This window comes from Aspergillus lentulus (genome assembly GCF_001445615.1).
Source record: "Aspergillus lentulus DNA, contig: Alt12, strain: IFM 54703, whole genome shotgun sequence".
Classification (NCBI taxonomy): domain Eukaryota; kingdom Fungi; phylum Ascomycota; class Eurotiomycetes; order Eurotiales; family Aspergillaceae; genus Aspergillus; species Aspergillus lentulus.
Window position 1 is genome coordinate 2,177,309 of NW_028322115.1, and position 21,195 is coordinate 2,198,503.

The 21,195-nt window shown below is 52.4% G+C and overlaps 9 protein-coding genes across 9 annotated transcripts; 4 read left to right on the forward strand and 5 right to left on the reverse strand.

The window, feature by feature from the left end:
• Nucleotides 1–428: 428 nt before the first annotated feature.
• On the forward strand, nucleotides 429–1,712 carry ALT_6636 (GIY-YIG nuclease family protein; the record flags this gene model as incomplete). The annotated part of the gene is made up of 1 exon (XM_033558147.2): nucleotides 429–1,712. The coding sequence occupies one exon, from the start codon at nucleotides 429–431 to the stop codon at nucleotides 1,710–1,712; it is 1,284 nt and encodes a 427-aa protein (XP_033414038.2).
• Nucleotides 1,713–1,875: 163 nt separating this feature from the next.
• Nucleotides 1,876–2,526, reverse strand: ALT_6637 (seipin co-factor family protein; the record flags this gene model as incomplete). The annotated part of the gene is made up of 1 exon (XM_033558148.2): nucleotides 1,876–2,526. One exon carries the CDS (start codon nucleotides 2,524–2,526, stop codon nucleotides 1,876–1,878), a length of 651 nt encoding a protein of 216 aa, XP_033414039.1.
• A 683-nt stretch (nucleotides 2,527–3,209) lies between these two features.
• ALT_6638 (pyridoxal 5'-phosphate synthase subunit PdxS) lies at nucleotides 3,210–4,257 on the reverse strand (the record flags this gene model as incomplete). The annotated part of the gene is made up of 3 exons (XM_033558149.2): nucleotides 3,210–3,839; nucleotides 3,899–4,081; nucleotides 4,144–4,257. 3 exons carry the CDS (start codon nucleotides 4,255–4,257, stop codon nucleotides 3,210–3,212), a joined length of 927 nt encoding a protein of 308 aa, XP_033414040.1.
• Nucleotides 4,258–5,304: 1,047 nt separating this feature from the next.
• ALT_6639 (uncharacterized protein) lies at nucleotides 5,305–5,894 on the forward strand (the record flags this gene model as incomplete). Its single annotated transcript, XM_033558150.2, has 2 exons — nucleotides 5,305–5,673; nucleotides 5,742–5,894. The coding sequence occupies 2 exons, from the start codon at nucleotides 5,305–5,307 to the stop codon at nucleotides 5,892–5,894; spliced, it is 522 nt and encodes a 173-aa protein (XP_033414041.2).
• Nucleotides 5,895–6,105: 211 nt separating this feature from the next.
• Nucleotides 6,106–7,785, reverse strand: ALT_6640 (origin recognition complex subunit 2; the record flags this gene model as incomplete). Its single annotated transcript, XM_033558151.2, has 1 exon — nucleotides 6,106–7,785. The coding sequence occupies one exon, from the start codon at nucleotides 7,783–7,785 to the stop codon at nucleotides 6,106–6,108; it is 1,680 nt and encodes a 559-aa protein (XP_033414042.2).
• Nucleotides 7,786–8,368: 583 nt separating this feature from the next.
• On the forward strand, nucleotides 8,369–9,809 carry ALT_6641 (bifunctional ornithine acetyltransferase/N-acetylglutamate synthase; the record flags this gene model as incomplete). Its single annotated transcript, XM_033558152.2, has 2 exons — nucleotides 8,369–8,820; nucleotides 8,891–9,809. The coding sequence occupies 2 exons, from the start codon at nucleotides 8,369–8,371 to the stop codon at nucleotides 9,807–9,809; spliced, it is 1,371 nt and encodes a 456-aa protein (XP_033414043.1).
• Nucleotides 9,810–10,218: 409 nt separating this feature from the next.
• Nucleotides 10,219–11,941, reverse strand: ALT_6642 (translocon subunit SEC61; the record flags this gene model as incomplete). The annotated part of the gene is made up of 5 exons (XM_033558153.2): nucleotides 10,219–10,300; nucleotides 10,361–11,436; nucleotides 11,508–11,675; nucleotides 11,740–11,840; nucleotides 11,932–11,941. 5 exons carry the CDS (start codon nucleotides 11,939–11,941, stop codon nucleotides 10,219–10,221), a joined length of 1,437 nt encoding a protein of 478 aa, XP_033414044.1.
• A 675-nt stretch (nucleotides 11,942–12,616) lies between these two features.
• Nucleotides 12,617–14,119, reverse strand: ALT_6643 (uncharacterized protein; the record flags this gene model as incomplete). The annotated part of the gene is made up of 1 exon (XM_033558154.1): nucleotides 12,617–14,119. One exon carries the CDS (start codon nucleotides 14,117–14,119, stop codon nucleotides 12,617–12,619), a length of 1,503 nt encoding a protein of 500 aa, XP_033414045.1.
• Nucleotides 14,120–16,458: 2,339 nt separating this feature from the next.
• On the forward strand, nucleotides 16,459–21,190 carry ALT_6644 (putative ABC bile acid transporter; the record flags this gene model as incomplete). Its single annotated transcript, XM_033558155.2, has 3 exons — nucleotides 16,459–16,776; nucleotides 16,847–19,363; nucleotides 19,448–21,190. 3 exons carry the CDS (start codon nucleotides 16,459–16,461, stop codon nucleotides 21,188–21,190), a joined length of 4,578 nt encoding a protein of 1,525 aa, XP_033414046.2.
• Between the last annotated feature and the right edge of the window lie 5 nt (nucleotides 21,191–21,195).

Genomic DNA, 21,195 nt, shown 5'->3' on the forward strand with positions numbered 1-21,195 from the left:
TACAGTGGAACAGCCAAACACCCACAAATTCCACTCACTCTGCTGGCATTGGTGATTGCATTTGTTGTTTCTCCTCATGTGGGTCGATATGGAGGGCGCGGCGCAGACTCCAGCCACTGGGGCGGTGCAAAGACATGTCTTAGCTTGTTAGGCTGTTAGCAGTTACTCGTAGATAACTAGGCCGCTAAACAAATTGATTCGTCCGCGTTTCATAGGTACTTTCCTGAGACAATCAACTATCCCAAACTTCATCGGCCTGATCCGTTCGACCAAGTGGCACTTCCCGGCTGATCGAGTGGGAATAAGACACTCGAAACAATAAGTGGATGGGCGCTTAGTCGTCTGTGTTTATGAACAAACATTTCATTTCATACTTCTCGAGGCATCGCTGTGTCTACGAAAGAAGAGAACAGCGATAATAATACAGCATGCCTCATATCGCAAACACACCCGAGTCCATGCTGTCTCGCTCGGATTCACTAGATCCAGCCACGACATGCAGAGGTGTGACCTCAAACGGCCGACCATGTCGCCGTGCACTAGCTGCCTCTACAGGACCGCGAAAAGACACAGCTTCGGCTTCCATGTACTGCTGGCAGCACAAAGATCAAGCAACAGCGTCGAATAACCCGGGATCAACACGCCCCCCACAAAACCCACGGCCGAAGCCGCGAACAAGCATTGACACTTTGATGGACCGGCTGGGCGTTCTGGAGATCAACGACCCACAAGCGAAACCGGCGCCGTACCGACGCCGCAAGCCAAAAAAGCGAACGGTATGTTGTTGTTTCGAGATCATCGAAGACCTCGAGAACGAGCGGCCTCCGAGGCCTGTGACAGTGAGCGCGACGGCAGACGCTCGTCCGTCGCGGCCGATGCAGCAGGTCTCGTCCAGTTCTTATCCAGGACGACCGAAGCCGCCGGCCCAGAAACCATCCTCACAGTCGACATTACTCTCGCCTCAGCACGCATCTCACCGACCATCGCTGCAAAGTAGCCCGGCGTCTTCCTCATCACACACAACGACCCTTCTCGCATGGATCCCTCCCACACTAACCCCGCAAACAACATCTAATCTGCTCACGGAGTTGGCGAAGCCCATCTCCGAAGCGGACGAACCGGGCTACATATACATGTTCTGGATGACGCCGTCAAGCTCCACGTCATCGCCGCCTCCCGCTGAAGTCGCCAGATCGCTCGTTCCGGAAGCTCATAGACCTGGGCACGGTCGCCGCGTCAGCGACGCACTCAAGACTGCCCGCGAGATGAATGCCCTAACCTCCAAACCGACTGGTCAGGCATCTGGTACTATCCGCCTGAAGATTGGCCGGACGAGTAACGTGCAGCGCCGACTGAATGAATGGTCGAGACAGTGTTCGCATCATCTGACTCTGATCCGTTACTACCCATATACACCATCGACGCCCTCGCCATCGCCGTCGCCGTCGCCGGTACGATTGCAGTCTGGAGGTAATCGAGGGAATAGCTCCGCCGCTTTAGAGCCGGGGAGGAAAGTGCCCCATGTCCATCGCGTGGAACGACTGATTCACCTTGAGCTGGGAGATGTCAGGGTCCGGGACCTTGGACGATGTCAGGAGTGTGGGAAAGAGCACCGGGAGTGGTTCGAGGTTTCAGCGGAGAAACAAGCGTTGAAACGGGTGGATGAGTGTATCAGACGATGGGTGGAGTGGGCAGAAAGTCAGAAGCTGTGATGGCTGCGACTGCTGGATTCAATGACATGGTGGTAATCATGGATTCCAATTATCTAGCGCGCATTAGCCAACTCTAGTTGTATCCAGCATTAAGACGCATACAATAGCTTGAGCAGCAGTTAGCCGTGAAACAAACAGCCCTGCGCTCTAAGAAATATGATCTTCAAGCCCATTCCTCCTTCACTTTCTCCGCATCGTACTTATTGAAACCATTCACCCCATCCCGTGCACGGCCCTTCTCTCCATCCCCATCTTCGGTCAAATACCGCCTCAACAACCACCTCCCAACCACAAACGTCGTCCAACCCCAACCCCACAGGAACAGACCCGCGACGGTCGTCGCAACCAGGACAGGCCCCAGTACCAATAGCGCAAAACAGCTAAACACCACCACCGCTATACCACCCGCAATCATAGCCCCAATCAGAAAGATCATGACCGGGATACACGAGCAGATAAACTGGCAGAGGAAGAAGGTCGTGAGCAGCGGATGTGCGAGCGCAGTCTCGAGGATCGCAGCGCGGAGATGGGGAGGGAGGATGTACGTGTCGAGGAAGGAGAGGATGGAGGAGAGGACGACGAGAACGGACGAAATGATCGGATTCATATCGTTGCCCTCGTGTTCCCCGCTTATTGTGAAGGTATTCGGTAAAAGATTGTGTGGTTTTGGCGTCGGAGCTGAGGCTGCATGCTCTTGCTTCCCGTTCTCCAGCTGTTCGTGCTTGGGCTGTTTTTCCTGCTTCTGTGACTTGAGGTTCTCCTCGTGATCGAATTGGGAATCTGGTCGAGATAGGAGATCCATTGGATCCGTCATGGTGAATATTTCGTCCGTCGAGTCCTCTTGTCTTTCATTTCACGGCTTTGATGTCGATCGTGTCGATGATGGCATTGAGCTGAGGTCAGATAGGATTTCCTATTTTGGGTTAGATCGTCTTATCGTACTGTCAGTGTGGTATTCAATTTCTGCGTTTGAAATAAACAGGTGTATTTTACCGGTGTGACCTTTGGAGTCGCCGATCGTACTCCGTAGGATCTGCACCTTGACATTTATCTAGGACACCCAGCACAAGTGCCGTCAATTGATAGTGATCTCGGAATTCAGAAAAATCACAGGAATAAAATATCTTTGCAGAATGAGTATATTACGTTGGTGATACAATTCGCCGTGTCTTCAAGCAGATTAGCACCTCCAGTAGCAGCATCCGCATGATAACAAGTGCCGGTGGGGTAAGCATAAAATGCCGTGTGCAGTGAACAGTGACCTGGCCAATTTTCAGTTTTTGTCTTCATGGAAGAGATCGTCATTGAATTAGAGTAGGTCTTCATCAATTCTGTGCTTGTCTACATGAGTTAAGGACGAATGCACAGAACACCCTAATCATAATGTACCTGAAAGTCTTGAATGCAAAATGCATCAAAGAACGCTATATCAACTTTTCCAACGCCCATATCATGACAAGAACATAAGAAGAATCACAAGTAGAGACAGTAGCGCAATTACCATCCTCTCTTGGCCAATCGGTCGGCCTCAGGCATCTGAGAGACATTGATACCAACCATGGCCTCACCCAGACCCTCGCTGACTTCGGCGAGGACCTTGGGGTCTTTGTAGTGAGTCACGGCCTGGACAATAGCCTTGGCGCGCTTCTTCGCATCACCAGACTTGAAGATGCCGGAACCGACGAACACTCCATCGCAGCCCAGCTGCATCATGAGTGCGGCATCAGCGGGAGTGGCAACACCGCCAGCCGCGAAGTTGACAACGGGAAGACGGCCTTTCTCGGCGGTCTCACGCAGAAGCTCATAAGGGACCTCAAGCTCACGAGCGTAGGCGCGCAGCTCAATCTCGGGGTCGGTGGAGTTCTGCAGGATGGCACGGGCCCGGGCGATCTGGGAGTTGACCGTCCGCATGTGCTTGACGGCTTCAACAACGTCTCCGGTACCGGCCTCGCCCTTAGTACGGATCATAGCGGCACCCTCGGCGATACGACGGAGGGCCTCGCCCAGGTTGCGGCAACCACAGACGAAAGGAACCTTGTAGTCGTGCTTCTTCACGTGGTAGACATCGTCGGCAGGGGTAAGGACTTCGGACTCGTCGATGTAGTCAACGCCAATGGCTTCGAGGATCTAACAATTACACATGTGAGCTGCGATGCAGGTTGACCACGGGAGAAAGCTAGCCTTACCTGGCACTCAACGAAGTGTCCGATGCGAGCCTTTGCCATGACAGGAATGGTGACAGCAGCCATGATCTCCTTGATCATGCTGGGGTCAGACATGCGGGCAACGCCACCCTGGGCTCTGATGTCGGCGGGGACTCTCTCCAGGGCCATCACGGCAGCGGCACCGGCCTCCTCCGCAATGCGGGCCTGTTTGGAAGTCACATTAGCGTCGAAGGGCTGGAAAGTATCCTGTTGACCATCGCTCATACCTGTTCTGCGTTGACGACGTCCATAATCACACCACCCTTCAGCATCTGAGCCAAACCGGCCTTGACAGTGAAGCTGTTGGAGGCGGAGGCGCCATTGGTACCGTTGGATGCCATTGTGTTTATTTAGAAGGGAAAAGTGGCACTAAGAGAAATGAAGGAATTAATGAGAAATATATACGAGAAACAGTAGAAAGGAGAGAGAGAAAAAGTCCCAGCAAAACCGAGTTCTTAAGGAGACCGAAGACGGACTTGTGAGTGTGAGTCAAGATAAGTAGGCTTCTGACCGTTGCCTTGTCGCCTCCGAGAACCACAAAACTCCCGTATCCGTCACCCACACTTTCACTGGTCCCCGCCGAATTATGTGCTCGTTCCATCCGGCCGCGGCATAGTAGGCCAATCACCGTGCCCGTGCCCCTCCATCTCCCCAGTAAGTTTCCAATGTAAATCTGCCAATCTGAAAAAACGCCGCTTGGTGGACGGTTTCCCGCGGACTTGGCCTGAAACCGTCAGGAACAGCTGGAAACGCCAAGCATTGGCTGTTGCGAAAACTCTATCTCTTATGGTATTTTTGGTAATATCAGGGTCTCGAACTAACTGCCAAGCTGCGTATATTACCTTAGTAATCCTTCATCGGATACGATTATCAGGTGCATGTTGAGAATAATATGAGACGACCATGATCCAGAGGACTGAAGCTTTGTCTCTCGGGCTTCATAGTCGGTTCTAAGTGAAGGGTGGATTGAGTGCTTAGCGAGATATGCACATTACGTTCGTTGCATGTAGCTACCTTGCCCTTGGAGGCGGACAGTATATCCCATCAGTTAACAACTCATGTCGTCCATATTACTACTTGAACATGGCATTTCACATTGACACCCCCTTTTTGATCATGGAATTGATGTATTACTGCTAGTCAGATAGACAAGAATGAGCATGAACCCCTGGATGTCTAGAGATCGCCGCATCCCCGAATGCCGTTGGCCAGAAGCTGACCGCCCATTGACGTCACAACAATGTCTCTCCATCTCCGCATGCCGACGCGAACACTCCAGCTTCATTCAACAAGGATCCTGACTCCCCAATTCAACTTCTTCTCTATACACATTTAGACCATCAATCTGTTTACAACCACAACTTGGTCATCACCTCAGATACCGAAACATGGCATCCGGTCTTCTAAGCGGTTTCGCTCGAACCTCCACCGTCCTCGGCGTCGGTTTCGGCCTGTCCCTGTCTATACACCCCTTGTCCCCATTCCGTGCTTCCCCAATGCAATGCCAATACTCCGCTCCGTACTACAGACTCGACTCACAAACCAGCTCAGAATCCGGCTGGACCCTCGACCGCAATGACCCGGCCATCGCCAAGCAGGGCCGGACTGGCCCCCGCACGGCATCCGGTATTCTGACCGCTTCCAATATGCGCCAGGTGAGCTTGGGGAGTGTGCTTGGGCTTGTAGTCGGGGTGGGATTGAGGGCGTTCTCGCGAGCGTTGGTTTTGCTGCTGGGGATGGGGATTGTCCTCGTTGAGGTATGCGGATCCTGCAGACGTTGTGTTGCTCGTGGTTGTAGATGGTGCTGACTGCGGGTGGGGTGTAGTGGGCTGCTTCGAAAGGATACAATATCCTCCCTGTTCGGACGATACAGAAGTATGTCAAGTCGGTGGATGTACAGAAGGCTGTGACGCAGCATATGCCGTTCAAGATAAGTTTTGGGGCCACGATGGCACTGGCTGCGTTTGCGCAGTTCTAGGTGCAAGAACAGACATATCGGACGACCGAGGTTTTCTTGACCGAACTCGCGTTGTGTAGAATACTCAGGAAGAGAAAAGTGGACGACTTGGTGTTTGAGCAGAGCCTTCGAAATGGGCTTCATCAGTTATGTCCCTCAATTGTGATATACAGTGCTATGCAGGGGTATCATGAGTTATGCAAAGACACCACATTATATCTTGTCTCATCCATCACCCCAATACCAGATCTTCCAGAACCCCTTCCATTTCTTCTCGCGACAGCGGTACTCCTAGTATTTCCATTCCGCTCGTGTCCATGCGCGATGTGATCATCTGATGGTCATGGAATTCTTTCAATAGTGTTCGGAACATCATTTCAGAAGACGCAATAAACTCCTCGGCAGCCTTCTGGTAGAGCATTCGGAACTCAATGCCCGTCTCATCGTGAGCCCCGTCTTCTCTTCCTGCATGGCCGTCCATCTCGTCATCCGAATTATGACCTTCGTCCATCATACATAGCAGTTCAGTGAGAAGCAGTCGATAGAGATTCCGCGCGTTCTCCGGAAGACTCTTCAGCACGAAGCCAACACCATCTTTACCACCAATTCGACGGCCCTTGCGCCCAAGCAGATTGTTAACCTCTTCCACAACATCAAACTCACTGTCAAAAGAGGCAAATGTTGTGCAGTCGTGAAAAACAAAGTTGAACTGATCTCGAAGGCTGATATCCCACATCAACAGAAAATTCGGAGTGTCTGCCGTGGCAAGTAAATGGATCTTTGGCGTCGCAGCCAGTCGCGCAAGGAGGGCTTGGTTCGTTGCTCGGCGGAGGGGAGGGGCGTCGATGGCATTGATCAGTACTGTGATTGGTTTCTGGAAGGGTCGAGACCTGAGACTAGACTGCAACAGTTCTAAGACCTCTAGTGGCTGAGATCCCATCTTCGATGGAATGTCTGCACCCAGGACAGCGGTCACAATGGTGGCGAAGATAGACCGAATTGACAGGCTCGGAGTATGCCCGTTCACGACGACTATAGAGGGAGGTGAGGCGCTGTGTCTCTGGCAGAGCCAGTCTGCAAAATCATTAAGCAGCTGACGCTTCGAGCCGTAACCGTAGAGACAGATGTTGAAGCCTTGATTGAACTCAAAATCCCACTGTGGAAAGGACCGACAATGCAGGTCCAGCAGGAAGTTCTTCTCCTTCTGGCAAGGGTCCGTATATCCGGCCAACTTCTCAAAATACTCCTCGTGCGTCAGGAGATTCACTTTGTTGAGGGTGTTATTTGACGTCCGCGGAGGGCCAGCTCTGTTCTGGAAGAAATATCGCTCGTGTGACGGCAGTTCTCCCTCGGGAGTAGGTGAGCGCTTGTTTTTTGCGCCTTTCGGCCTCCCTGCACGACGTTTCGGCGCCGCTGCAGTCTTGCCATCGGTTGCCTCTTTCGTGGTGCCTTCAACTGTTGGGATGACACCGTCGCTATCCTCTACAGCGGTCTCAGGCGCGTCGCCCTCGTCTTCCAGAATCTCCTCGGCTAAACGGTCAGCCCCGTCCCAGATCTCATCCTCATCCTGCTCCAGCAACAAGCGAGCGCTTTTCTTCTTCGCAGATCGGTCGGCATTTCGTGCTCGGTTTGGCGTAGAAACAGCCGTCGCTTTTGTAGGTGTTGAGAAGAGAGCTTTCGCCTTTGATCTATGCGTAGGAGTTTTCAGGCCCGATTCCTTCAGTGCTGCGGGAGTTGCTGAGCTTGGTTTTTGCGGTGTTGATTTGATCCGTTTCGAGGGCGTCATGTCGAGGGATCGACTCGCGTCCGTATTTCCATTTGTAGAGCCATTGATCACCGCAGTTGTTCTCTGCCTCTTCGGCGTCGAGACAGGACGCTCGCCATCGTCCGAATCTGGTTGCTTTCGTTTCATTTTAGTAAGAATGTGCCAATCAAAAAATCGCCAGCAAAAGACAACCCAGAGATCAAGTACCATTCACGCGCAACAAATAGCTTCGATCGATTCGAGAAGGGGAGAACAAAGGCCGGGAAGCAAGGGGTTGGCCGCGGATGGAGAGCTACGTATGTTGAGGTTGAATAACGAGTTCTGTGTCTTTGGGCGCGTCTGGAGCGCGACGAAACGAAGCCAGCGGGGACTGTTTCTCCGACTCCCGCGATATCGGATCTCCAGCATCAACGGGGTTCTGAGAGGGAATTATCCCACGATCTACTGCTGGGCTAGGGTTTCTGGCCTATTCAGAAGCTTGACAGTGATTGCTTCTGTTATCTATCTCAGCGTTGGGGTCGATATTAGCTGGACACGCCCAACTTTTACGTTCAATTGCCCGAGTCACTTGTGAGTCACTTTCGGTGTCGATACTATATCTTCCCGCATCGTCTACCATACTCCGATTGAAACAGCAATTGAGTGGAGTTACGCTTTCTAGTACTGCTGCTGATCTTTTCAGGGATATTTGAAGATATTCATGGTTTCTCCGGTCCAGCCCGCAGCCGCAATGGCTGCTTTCGCCAGGATGGTGAAGGGCCAAGTGCGCAACTACTCTGCTCCGCTGGACATGGCCATTCCCGCTTCCAAGCAGAAGTACATTCCGTCTTCTGGATCCTATCCAAAGGGATTCCTCGTCTCCGGTACCCACGTCGGTGTTAAGGCCTCCAACACCAAGTTTCCGGATCTGGCATTGATCTCCTCCGAAACCCCATGCTCGGCTGCTGCGGTTTTCACCACCAACAAGTTCCAAGCGGCGCCTGTCCAAGTCAGCAAGAAGACGCTTCAGAGCCGCCAGGGACAAGGCATCCGATCGGTGGTTATCAACTCGGGCTGCGCCAATGCGGTCACCGGTAAGGGAGGCCTGGAGGATGCAGTGAACATGGGCAAGAAGGTGGACGAGTGCAACGGACTCAGCGAGCCCAGCACGATCGTCATGAGCACTGGCGTCATTGGGCAACGGTACATTCCTCTTCCACGCTCCCCGACTTTGCAAAAGACCATGAAAATCTGACTAGCCATGCCCTGCCAGACTCCCCATCTCCAAGATCCTTAACAAAATCCCCACGGCACACGAAAGCCTCGCATCCACCCACGACGCCTGGCTCACCACCGCCCGCGCCATCTGCACAACAGACACCTTCCCCAAGCTGCTCTCGCGAACCTTCACCCTCCCCTCGTCCCCCGGCCGCACCTACAGCCTCGCCGGCATGACCAAAGGCGCCGGCATGATCCACCCGAACATGGCCACCCTCCTCGGCGTCCTCTGCACCGACGCCCCCATCGACCCCTCCGCCCTGCAGTCCCTCCTGATGCACGCCGTCTCGCGCTCCTTCAACTCCATCTCCGTCGACGGCGACACAAGCACAAACGACACAGTCGCCATTCTCGCCAACGGCGCCGCCGGCGGCGCCCCCATCAGCTCCCCCGCCTCGGACGACTACACCGCCATGCAGGACATCCTCACCTCGTTCGCGCAGTCGCTCTCGCAGCTCGTCGTCCGCGACGGCGAAGGCGCCACCAAGTTCGTCACCGTACGCGTCCAGAACTCCCCAGACTACGAGTCCGCCCGTCTCATCGCCTCCACCATCGCCCGGTCCCCGCTCGTCAAGACCGCCCTCTACGGCCGCGACGCCAACTGGGGCCGTATCCTCTGCGCGATCGGGTACACACAGGGCGTAGCCCCGGGAACAGTCGTCCCTGAACGTACGAGCGTCAGCTTCAAGCCTGTGGATGGGAGTCCCGTGCTCAAGCTGCTTGTCAACGGTGAGCCGGAACAAGTCGATGAGGAGCGCGCTAGTGTCATTCTCCAGGAGGAGGATCTGGAGATCGTTGTTGACTTGGGTGGTGGTGAGAAGGGTGAGCAGGGCCTGGGTGGTGAAGAGGCTGTTTACTGGTTCTGCGATTTTAGCCACGAGTACGTGACTATCAATGGGGATTATAGGACTTGATTGAGCCAAAAAGGACATATACCACGGCACGAGGTATTGTGATAAATTCGTATATATACCCAACTATTCAACAACCCAGACCGTTCTGTGCTGATTTCCCATGCCTCCAATGTGTAAATGTCTAAGTAGCCAGATCTGATGTGATTTGAAATCTTTTGTTTTCTAAATATGGTTACAAACTGAATGGAACGCTATGTACAGTTGTGGCTCTCTTTTTGACGGAAAAAGTCCCAGCATGCAAGAACTCCCAACTCTGGCAGTAATACAATCATCCATGCAAATTCCTGATATTTCCGTCGTAGATTCCAGCCACAACAGCGCATCCACCCAGAAATCAACGAGGAAGAATCAAAGGAAATTCGATAAAGAATTCAGATTCCTTTCTCATACTCATCAAGGCGTCCCCTGCTTAGTTACCGGGAACAAGGCCCTTGAGGCCCGATCCGATATCGCCTTCACGAGCAGCAATTTCAAAGTAGCCGTAGATGATACTGGATAGACATTGCGTTAGTTACAGAATCAAAACAATGATTGGCAGTCAATATACTCACGTCACGGCAAGGAGGATACCAGTGCCGCTGCCAAGGGCGCCGAGCAGGTCAGAAGTGACGGAGAGGGCACCAATGCAGGCTCCGCCAAAAGCAGCAGCAGTAGGAATGATTCTCTTGAGCTCCTTGTACATGCTCTGCTCACGGTGGCCGGCCATCACAAGACCCTGGTCCTTCAGCTGCTTAGCGACATCGCGAGGAGCAGAGCCAGAGACCTCGATCCAGGTCTTGGAGAAGAGAGCGCAGGCGACCAGCATGAATGCAATGTACACAGCCGTGTGAACGGGATCAAGGAGAGCCTCCTTGAAGTTGAGGGGAGGGGACATGTAGTAAGCGATACCAGAAGCAGCGTGAAGCTGGGCAGAGCCATCGCGTGGCTCCCAGACACCGAGGAGTCTGACGAGGAGGTTGTCGGAGAAGCGAGAGTACAGCATCTGGCTGACGAGGAAGATGTTGGAGCACAGAGCAGACTGCAGCATGATGGGCATGTTGGAGGTGTAGAACAGGCGGACTGGGTAGGAGCCACGCATGCCACGCTGGCGGGAGGACTTGACTGGGATCTCAACACGGAAGCCCTGCAGGTAGATGACAGCAGCGAAGACGAGAAGAGTAGCAAGCAGGTTCATGACGTTAGGCAGGTTCTGACGGTAGAAAGCTTCGCGCAGAGCACGCTGCTTGTCGGGCCAGGTCAAGAGCAGGTGGAAGAGAGCAATGATGGCACCCTCAAACTCGGGGCCACGGCCAGTGTTGATGGTAGTGGGAGAGAAGGCCTTCCAGACGATCGACTCGCAGATGTTGGTGGCAATGAAAAGCGAGATACCGCTTCCAAGACCGTATCCCTTCTGGAGCAGCTCATCCAGGAGGATGACAACCAGACCAGCGACGACGAGCTGAACGATCAGCAGAACGCAGATACCGGCACCGAGATCACTGGGCTGGCCATAGAGACCGGTCAGCACGTAGACACAAGCCTGGCCGAAGGAAAGGATGATGGCGAAAAGCTTCTGGGCGGTCTGGTAAAGTTCGCGATCGGTCTTGAGGTCAAGGTTGACATCGATGAGGTGGGTACCAGCGAGGAGCTATGACAGTGACCAATTGGTTAGCTGCTGGACTGTTTCCGAGCATCAGAAGCAAGCCGACTGAAACATACCTGGAAAACCATGCCGGAGGAGATAATAGGGGTGATACCCAGCTCCATCAGGGTACCACGGTTACTGGCCAGCATCATACGCAGCCAGTACAGGGGATCCGAGGTGTCAGATGAGACAATGCCGTAAAGAGGCATCTGACTCATGACCAAGAAGATCAACAACGTCAACTGCCACAGACAGTCAGCGATTCAGTTCCCCGTTCGCGCTCCGTCAGAATGAGCAATAACATACACCCGTCCACATCAACTTCTGGTTGAAGGGCACCTTGGTCTCAGGAGCTGCCACCTCCGGCAGGAGGGGCGTGAAGGGCTTGATTAGATCAAGAAATCGAACTACAAGTCAAACATCAGTCAATATGGATCAATTGGCCCGAAACGAGAGCTATCGCAACGAGGAATGCGATCGCGTGCAGAGACAACTCACGTCCGCTCATGGTGGCTATCGACCTCCCGTGTCACCAAAACAATATTATGGGGTGGAGGAAAGAAAAGTCAAAATGAAGCTGGAACTTTGAAGCCAGCTGAAGGAGCGAAAGGCTTTGAAAAAGAATTACCTAGGAAGAAGGAGAAGAGAAAGGAAGAAGGGAGGGGGGAACTGGAATTATTGCACACAAGGAGGGAAGAGGTGAGGTCAAGGAGGTTTGGTTTGGGGGCAGAGAGCACTAAGACCAAGACAGTAGACGCCTCGCTGGCCACTTTACTGTCTCCAGCCACGCTAACCCCGTTGAGGCCACCTGGTCTTCCCCATCAATACCACTCCACACATCTAATTCATGGTGAGGAATTGTGGATGATACTACGATGCTGATATTCAGATGACTCATTGTAAATGCATTATGCAGTCCATGGATTCAGCTTGACGTTGAGGGATATCCACACACTTCACTTGAAATCCCTCATTAACCGGCTCGGACTACATACACTTTGTTACTTAGGGTCCTTTGACTGGTATCGTTCTAGTGCGCTCGCTAACTTTTGATGTGCTGTTTCCCTCATCAAGGGATTCGGTTGAAGTAGTAAATATGTATCGACCAGTTTAACGGCATAGAAGGGGTGGTATATCCAGAGTATCCTAGCTGCAAAACTCCATGACACAGTCTGGCGCAAAATCAAGATCCAACAAGACTAAGACAATCATCAACAACCAGTTCGAGCTCGCTCAGCCGTAGTTTCAGGCCTCTATTCTCCTCCTTGATAACGCCGAGGACGCCCCATGCCTCCGAGGCGGGGACGCCATGGCAGATATTACATTTGGACGTGTGACCCATCCACGAACTAGTGATACCCGTAGAGGCAAGTCCCTTCAGCACGCGATCGTACGTAGACTGACGCACCGGTGGCGCCTGAGCCAGTTTCGACTCTTTTGTGCTCGGCTGTATAGTGGTCGACGTAGGGACAGATAAAGCAATTTGAGATATGTTCGGCGACGGTGGGATCGTTGGCGTCGGGGATTCGAGGCCATCACGGCGAGAGAAGATACTTTCCGCGAGACTCTCGTCGCCAGAGTCGAAGCCCGAATCACTCGTGTAAGTGCCATTGCTGGCTCGCTTCAGACTGCGTTTCGGTGTCTGCAATTCAGCCCCGACGTCGGAAAGGCTCTCTTCGTCACTCGACCGAACAAGCATCACGCTGCGACGACGCGCGTCTTCTCGCCGGCGCAGTTGCCTTTCCTGCTCGAGCTCCTCGGCCATGGCCTTCATGGCCTTCTCCTGGTGGAGCACTTTCTCCGCCATACCATCAAGCTGGACCTTCAGGTGTCCAACCCGCGTTCGAGTCTCTTCCAGTTCTTCCTGCTTCTCGTTCTTGTCCGCCAAGGCTTCGTGCAGGGCAAAAGTCCTTTCCTTATAGGCTGCCTGCAGCCGTCTAAGGAGGTTATCGGCGTTGGTTCGTAAGGCACTGAACGCTTCTTGTCCGTCGAGATCGAGTGACTCTGGTGGGAACAAGGCAGCAGTTATGTCCATATTGAGAATCTCATCATCTGCAGGTTCGGGAAGCTCCGGTCGACCCTCTCCCGGGCGCTTGAAGGCAAAGAAGTTGAACGGATTCGTCGATGTAACTTGTTTGAGTGGCGAAGAGGCCCGCTTTGATGCACGATTCAAAAATGCCCCGGAGGGTGCCAATCCCAGGGCATCCTGGTCCGCCGACTGGGGCACCATGGTCAGATTCACCGGCTCCGACTTGCCCTGAAACCAACCCGACAAGAGTCTCGCGCCTACTTCGAGTGTCTTTCTAGTAGGATTCTCCAACGCCGGACTCGAGGACCTGTCTCCGTCGACTAAGTCTTCGAATGTTTTGGGCTGGTCTGCAAAGAGCTGCTTGACCGATAGGTGGGGTTGCCGGCGAATAATTTCAGTGTTTGCCCGACGGTGGAAAGATGTATGCGCAGAGGTAAGACGGTTTCTCTCCGCCAATGGAGTTAATGTATCGGTGATCTGTGATGAGGGTGTTGGAGGAGTGTCCACCGCGTTCTGGTGGGAGGGCTGAATATCTTCGTCGGGCTGGCGGCAGTTATCCTGAGCAACAGAAGCAGTTGGAATTGAGGTAGGTTCGAGGTTGTCAATGACGACAGCAGTCGAGCCTGGCATCGATGAGTGACCACAGTCCTGGAGCATCGTGGAGCTCAAGCTTTGACTGGTCACTGGTCACTGGGTGATAGGGGATATGACCAGGAATGGTAAAGGTATGCAAGCGTTTGCACCACTTGGACAACGGCTGGAATGCCACGTCGATAGTTGCCCGTTCAGTCCAATAATACACGGTTACCCACGTCAACCATTGAAGCGGGAACACAAAAATAGGGAGAGACAGATTTGGCTACTCTGTACTCAAGACCGTCACATATGGTCGAGAGATCTGCGCAAAGGTGGGGAGATGTCAGTAAAACGGTACAGCAATGATAATATGAGCCACCTGAAGAACTTGAAGGCTCAGATCCAAGGGAAATGAGTCAATACAGCCTGAAGGAAAGTTGAAAAAGAAAGGTAGCCAGAGTAATCAGTCTAGGCTGGAGGATGGGCGACGATCACAACGCCAAGCGATAGCAATCAGGAGAACCCACACGTGCTTCCTGTCAGGTCCAGGAGGAGACTAAGAAGATCGGAGAAAGAGCTAGTATCGATATCGATAGTCCAGATACCATCGATCACTTGTAGTGTTTCCAATGTCCAATCCGTTAGATTATTGAAACATCGAGTATTCGTTTTATCTCTAGTCGAGCATGCAAGTGTGTGGCTAGTTTGATGCCATTTCGAATAGCTTTCCCTTAAAGTTCACAGCGACCGCGGATTTCGCGAGGCTGGGGAATTTAGCGCCGATGGAGAATAACAATTAAGAGGTTGAAAACAATCCTCGGACATGCCCAGGGTTGCCCTCCGCAGATCACCGAAAACGCAGTGGCTGGGGATGGAACAGCTTACCTCCTGCTCCACCAGATAACCTATCGATTCCCAGATTTATTTGACCCTTTCATCTCAAGCCGCGTGGACTGAGCCACTTTTTTTTTGCCTCTTCCAGGACATTTTAATATGTTGGGCGTATGACGACCACTTTCTTGTCCTTGATGGGACGACGTCACTTCTGTATGGGATCCTAGACCACGCTGGACAACGTAATGAAGATTACCATATAGTCAATGTCGTAAATGAGACAATGGCATGATGATCTTCTTCAAGGCTTAGAGTGCGGTCTTTTTCACGCGGGAGGGCCGCGGCAGATTGATGAAACAACGTGCTGACGATGCCACACACTCTGCTGTTTCACTCTTTTTTGGAAGCTGACGAGTGACAAACAGCCGGGAATGTCTATGATAACCATGGATCGTGGATGTCATCCTTGGACACCCGTGATTGCGGCTTAGTGGTTCCCCTGACACTAAATTGCTGCCGCTCATCAGATGCGAAGCTCTATCGTTGATGTATCTTTCCGCAGAAAACAGCACATTTTCCTAGATAGGCCCTGGTTCAGTGGCGGAATTTAAGTAATTGCCCCCCAGTATCGCGCTTCTGTTGATGCTCGATGAGTGCATGCGCCATAGTCATTCCCAGAAGGCCTTGTATGTATTCCGCAATATCCTCATGTTGAAGCGGCCACCAACACCAGGATCCTATTGCTCCTTCTCTGCTTCTTGTGGGCTGGGACTTGAGAAAGTCTGTCTTGCCGATGAAAGCATCTTCCTGCCGCAAATTCGAGGGGCCTTGAGGTGCATTACCAAGCAGAGGTCTCCTACGTGACAGCTCGCTGCTTCCCGCCTCTATTTACTTGTATGAATCGAGTTAATCTCTCGTCTCATTCTTGTCGCGGATCGATGACTCTGCATTACTTCTAGAATGATCGTTTTCCTAGTGATACGCCGAAATGCAGAGGTTCCTGTCCTAGCCCCCTCTGAGAGGCCGCGAGTTTTAAACGATATACCCTCGTGTCAGTCACCGGAAGTTTTAGAGACTTCACGACATTCACATAAACGGCAGCTGACCATGCAAAGGGAGAGGCTTAGTATAGTGCTGTATGTTGAATGATTGATGAGTACATACGAGGCCGCATTCCTGTGGGTGGCGCTGTAAGGTTCCACGCGCAACTGGGTCAAACTGGTGTGAAGACTGACCTTGTTGACCAGACGGCGCGCTATCGCGACTGCGAATTGCGACAGCTATTCGATGTGGATAGCAGTGGCATACTCAGGAGGCCAAAGTCAGAGTCGAGATTCCTCGGGTTCTTTCCCTTGTTTGCTTCCCTGCGTCTCGTCAGTCATGACGATACGATGCATATGCAGCCCAGATGGGCGATCTGCATTCTTAACATGTCATACCCTCATCTAACGGTTAATTCTCCGTTCATTGCCCTATTCGACATGTTTGATAAAGGTCGTCTGTATGTAGGCAACGGTGGCGTTTGTTCCTGACTACAATCGAACCTGAGCTTCGCATCAATGAGTGGCTAAGCGAAGACTGCCGACATGCAAACACTGGGAGCTTTCTGTCTGATAGCTGACATCAGCAGCACCGCTCTGGTTATTCTCCTGACGGTCCCTGCCATTCAAACCTTACTGGAGTCTGCACTGAGGCGCTTTCATGGATGGAACCGGTATCTTTGCGAATTCTACGTCGATCAAGATGGAGAAGCGGACCGAGCGTCGATTGCCGCGTGCAAGAAGAAGTTTGAGAGGATGTTCATTATGATTGTTGTCATCAGCGGGGTTATAACAGCTTTAACGGGGGCAATTGTGCCTGGAGCAATGTTTTCCTTCAACATTTGGGCACAGATCGTTCACTGGGTGAGTAGCTGCTGTCTACGTCCACGTATGCTTGATGTCGGGCATGGGTTCTAAAGATCATCCTTGCTAGATTCTTCAACTCATTCAGTCAACAGCCCTTGCGATAGAGAATTCGCCCACGGCTCGGTACTCTCTGGGATGGAAGCAAGCGCTCAGTGCTTCGGTCACCATCACTAGCCTTGCATGGGAGCTGTTCGCAAGATACAAGACTGGCCTTTTAGATGATCTCCACTCTTATACAATGGGCGTGCAAATCGGTGCAGCCATACTGATCGTGATCATAAGCCTCTCGCTGCCTCGACGTCCGGATGTATACCGACATGGAACCCTGGTCGATAGGGAGCTTACTACGTCCTTTCTAGGCCGCTTGACGTTCAGTTGGACTAGCCGCCTAATTCGACAGGTTTCTCGCAAAAGTGGCGGTGACATTGACCATCTGCCGGAGCTGGATTTTAACACTCGAGCAGAGAACCTTCAAGGATCCTTCGCGCAATCACACGCTAAGGTTTCGTGCTGTGGAAAAGGCAGGACGCCGTTATGGAAAGTCCTTATGTTCTCGAATCGCCGACATCTGCTGTACCAGCTTGCTCTTACAGTCCCGGCGAGCTTCCTTGCGTTCGGACCCCATCTTGCCCTTCTCCAAATTCTTCAGATCCTTGAGACACGCTCTGGGGAGGAAGATGTTACAGCAGACCTTTGGTTCTGGGTGTTGGCATTGGGGATATGCACAAGTCTATCCGCATGGCTTGAGGCATGGATTGGTTGGATTGCTTCTAATAAACTTGCTATCAGAGTGTACGAACAGCTCTCTGCCGTCGTGTTCAACAAGGCCTTGCACTCGATAGCATCGAGTCAGGACGATCTGAAGGGCAACGGGAAAGAAGACTGTGCTCAAGGCACACAAGTTGCTGTAAATCTTGTCGCTGTGGATGTGCCACGAATTGCTGGAATTGCAACTTTCCTCTACAGCTGTGTTTTAGCGCCGATGAAACTCGGAGTCGCCTGCGGACTCCTACAGCACGTCCTTGGCTGGAAGAGCCTCTTGGCGGGAATGACTACCTTAGCCCTCCTCATGGTTCTGAATCATGCCTGTATGGCTAGATATACTCAGGCAGGGAAGGATCTGATGGCCTGTCGTGACCGCAAAATCATCGCTTTGACGGAGGCCCTTCGTGGTATACGACAGATTAAGTTCTCTGCGGCTGAGGAAAGGTGGGAAGGACAGCTGAACCAACTCAGGGATGCAGAATTACTTGCCCAGGCGACCAGCTTTCGGTGGAATGTGATATGTTTTTCCCTTTGGGTTCTGGCTCCAATCCTCCTGTCTGTAGCATCTCTCTCCGTTTACGCTATCAGCCATGGAGAACTTATGGCATCTGTTGCCTTTACCGCGATTTCTGCTCTTACCTCGATTGAGATTGCTTTGTCTACTCTTCCAGAGTTAATCACAAACGCAACGGATGCCTTGATCAGCATGAAGCGCATTAGCAACTTTCTGGACGCCCCTGAGAGAAACTCTTCTACAGTACTATCGCCCAGCATCCGCTTCGATAACGCCACAGTCGCCTGGCCAGACAGTGCTCAAACCAGCGATGTTTCATCGGGAACACCCTTTGTGCTGCGGAATCTGACTGTACACTTTCCTGAACATGGATTGAGCCTTGTGTGTGGCCGAACAGGCGCTGGCAAAAGCTTGTTGCTCGCTGCAATACTCGACGAATGCAAAATTCTGGAAGGTATAGTCGAAAGGCCGTCGACTAGATGCATGTATAAGCTTCCTCGTCCCGGGGAAGATTGGATAATAGACTCTGCCACGGCTTATGTTGCTCAGACTCCGTGGATAGAAGCAGCTACGGTCCGCCAGAATATCTTGTTCGGGGTGCCGTTCAATGGCGAACGATATGGAAAAGTCCTCTTCGCATGTGCTTTGGTCCGAGATCTGCAAGTCCTGGAAGATGGTGACCTCACTGAGGTCGGACCGAACGGAGTGAATCTGAGCGGCGGCCAGAAAGCACGCATCTCTCTAGCCCGTGCTCTCTACAGCCGCGCAGGCATCATAATCATGGACGACATCTTCAGCGCGGTTGATGTTCACACCGCGCAACATTTGTATGAGCATGCTCTAACCGGCGAACTCGCAACTCGCCGGACTAGGATCCTCGTCACGCATCATGTGCGTCTCTGTTTACCGCGAGTGGACTACGTGGCTTATTTAGACAATGGGAATCTCATATTCGCTGGATTTATGGCTCAGATGCGACACAGCAGCGTACTTGAGGAGCTTCTTGGCGGTCAATTCGATGTGAATAACACGGCAGCTGCGTATGAGAATCCTGAAGCATCGGGGTTCCACAACCGTCTAGCATGCTCCACCGAAAGATGTCGAGGCTGCCCCGCAGATCATGGGTTAACGCAGCATTCACGGGTTTCTAAACGTCCTGAAAATTTTGTGGAAGAGGAAGTGCTCGAAAACGGGGCCATTCCCTTGAGCGTCTTTCGTGGATACATCCAGAAATGCGGCGGATGGCGAGCATGGGTCGTGCTGGCTCTCTGCTTTGCCACATATACTGGCCTGGTGCTCGGAAAAGTGAGTTTCTTCTGGTGTTATATTGATCACATGGTTCAAATATCCAAATACTTTTTTTGGAAACGTTAATTGACCTTCCAATAGGGTCGATGGCTGGGCTTATGGAGTGAGCAAAAAAGTTCACTGCTGGCCTCGTCTGGGGTATCGCCTGAGCTACAGTTCTACCTAGGAGTATATATCGCTCTGTCGGTCATTGTTTGGATAGTAGGCTCATTGAGATCCTACCTTGCACTCAGCGCATCGCTTCAGGCTTCGCGACGCCTTTTCAGCCAAGTATTGCACGCCGTCTTCCGAGCACCACTTCGTTGGCTGGACACCGTGCCGTTAGGCCGTATTCTGAACCGATTTACGGCAGACTTCAACATGATCGATTCACGTCTGGGGTTCGATATAACGCTTCTGTTAGGTGAGGGCATGCAAGCACTAGGCGCTGTCATTGCTGGAATAGTAGTCAGTCCTGTCATCATCATTTTCTCTGGGATTGTAGCGTGGGTGTGCGGCTGGTACGCCCGCCAATATTTGACCGCCGCACGACAATTGAAGCGTCTTGAAAGTATAAGCAGAAGCCCTATCTATGAGCTGCTTTCTTCTTCGCTTAGCGGGCTCTGGACGATCCGTTCCTATCAAAGGGTTGATTCATTCGTCGATAGAATGCATGGGCTGATCGACCGACATGCTCGTGTCTACTGGAATCTTTGCCTATTGAATCATTGGCTTAATCTCCGTATCAACATGAGCGGCGCTCTGTTTACGACTGCAGCGGCAATGACATTCACTCTCCTGCAAAACCTGAAAGCGTCGTCAGCCGGGTTCGCGATCAGTTTTATCATTCAGCTAAGCGCAGCGCTTGCCATGGCGATCAGAATGTATGTCATGTTCGACTTGGACATGAATTGCGTGGAAAGAGTGTTGGAGTACTCTGACATTAAGACAGAACGATACGATGGCCAAGATGCCCCAGCTGCGTGGCCGTCCAAAGGCCGTTTGCAAGTCGAAAACCTATCAGTGGGCTACGCGCCTAATCACCCATTTGTTCTCCGTGGTGTAAGCTTTAGCGCCGAGCCAAATGAACGAATTGGTATAGTAGGTCGCACCGGAGCGGGCAAGTCGTCGCTGGCGCTGGCTCTATTCCGGTTTCTCGAAGCTCAGGAAGGGCGCATTCTCATCGATGGCCTCGACATCAGCCAGATCAAGCTCCATCATCTGCGTCGTCGAATGGGTATTATCCCGCAAGATCCGACATTGTTCGCCGGCACGATCCGGTCCAACCTCGATCCTTTCCAGGAGCATGATGACAGCGATTTGCTTGCTGTCTTAGATCGCGTACAATGGTTAGCACAAGATGGTAGGAGGCACTCGACGGCGGAGGAAACAGCGCCTAAAGGGCCCAGCTACCAGTCATCATCTCCAGAGTCTTTGGAAGAAAAGACGCATGCTTCTCCCCTCGACACCCGTGTCGCCGGGGGAGGATCGAACCTTTCGCAGGGCCAGCGGCAACTGCTCTGCCTGGCTCGTGCCATACTTTCCGCACCCAGGATCCTTGTGCTGGACGAAGCCACATCGGCGGTAGATACTGCTACTGACAAAGTGATCCAGAGGTCTATCCGGTCCGACTTTGGTCGGCGTTCCACAACGATGCTAGTGATTGCGCATCGTATCAGTACCGTCGCTGATTTTGATCGGATTCTGGTGCTCGACGCAGGTAAAGTGGTAGAATTCGGTTCTCCACGAGCTCTCATGCAGCTGAAGAACGGGATATTTCGGCGAATGGTGGAAGAGGATGGAGAGAGCGAACATCTCAAACGGGTGATATTCCGCAACGGCTGATCGCA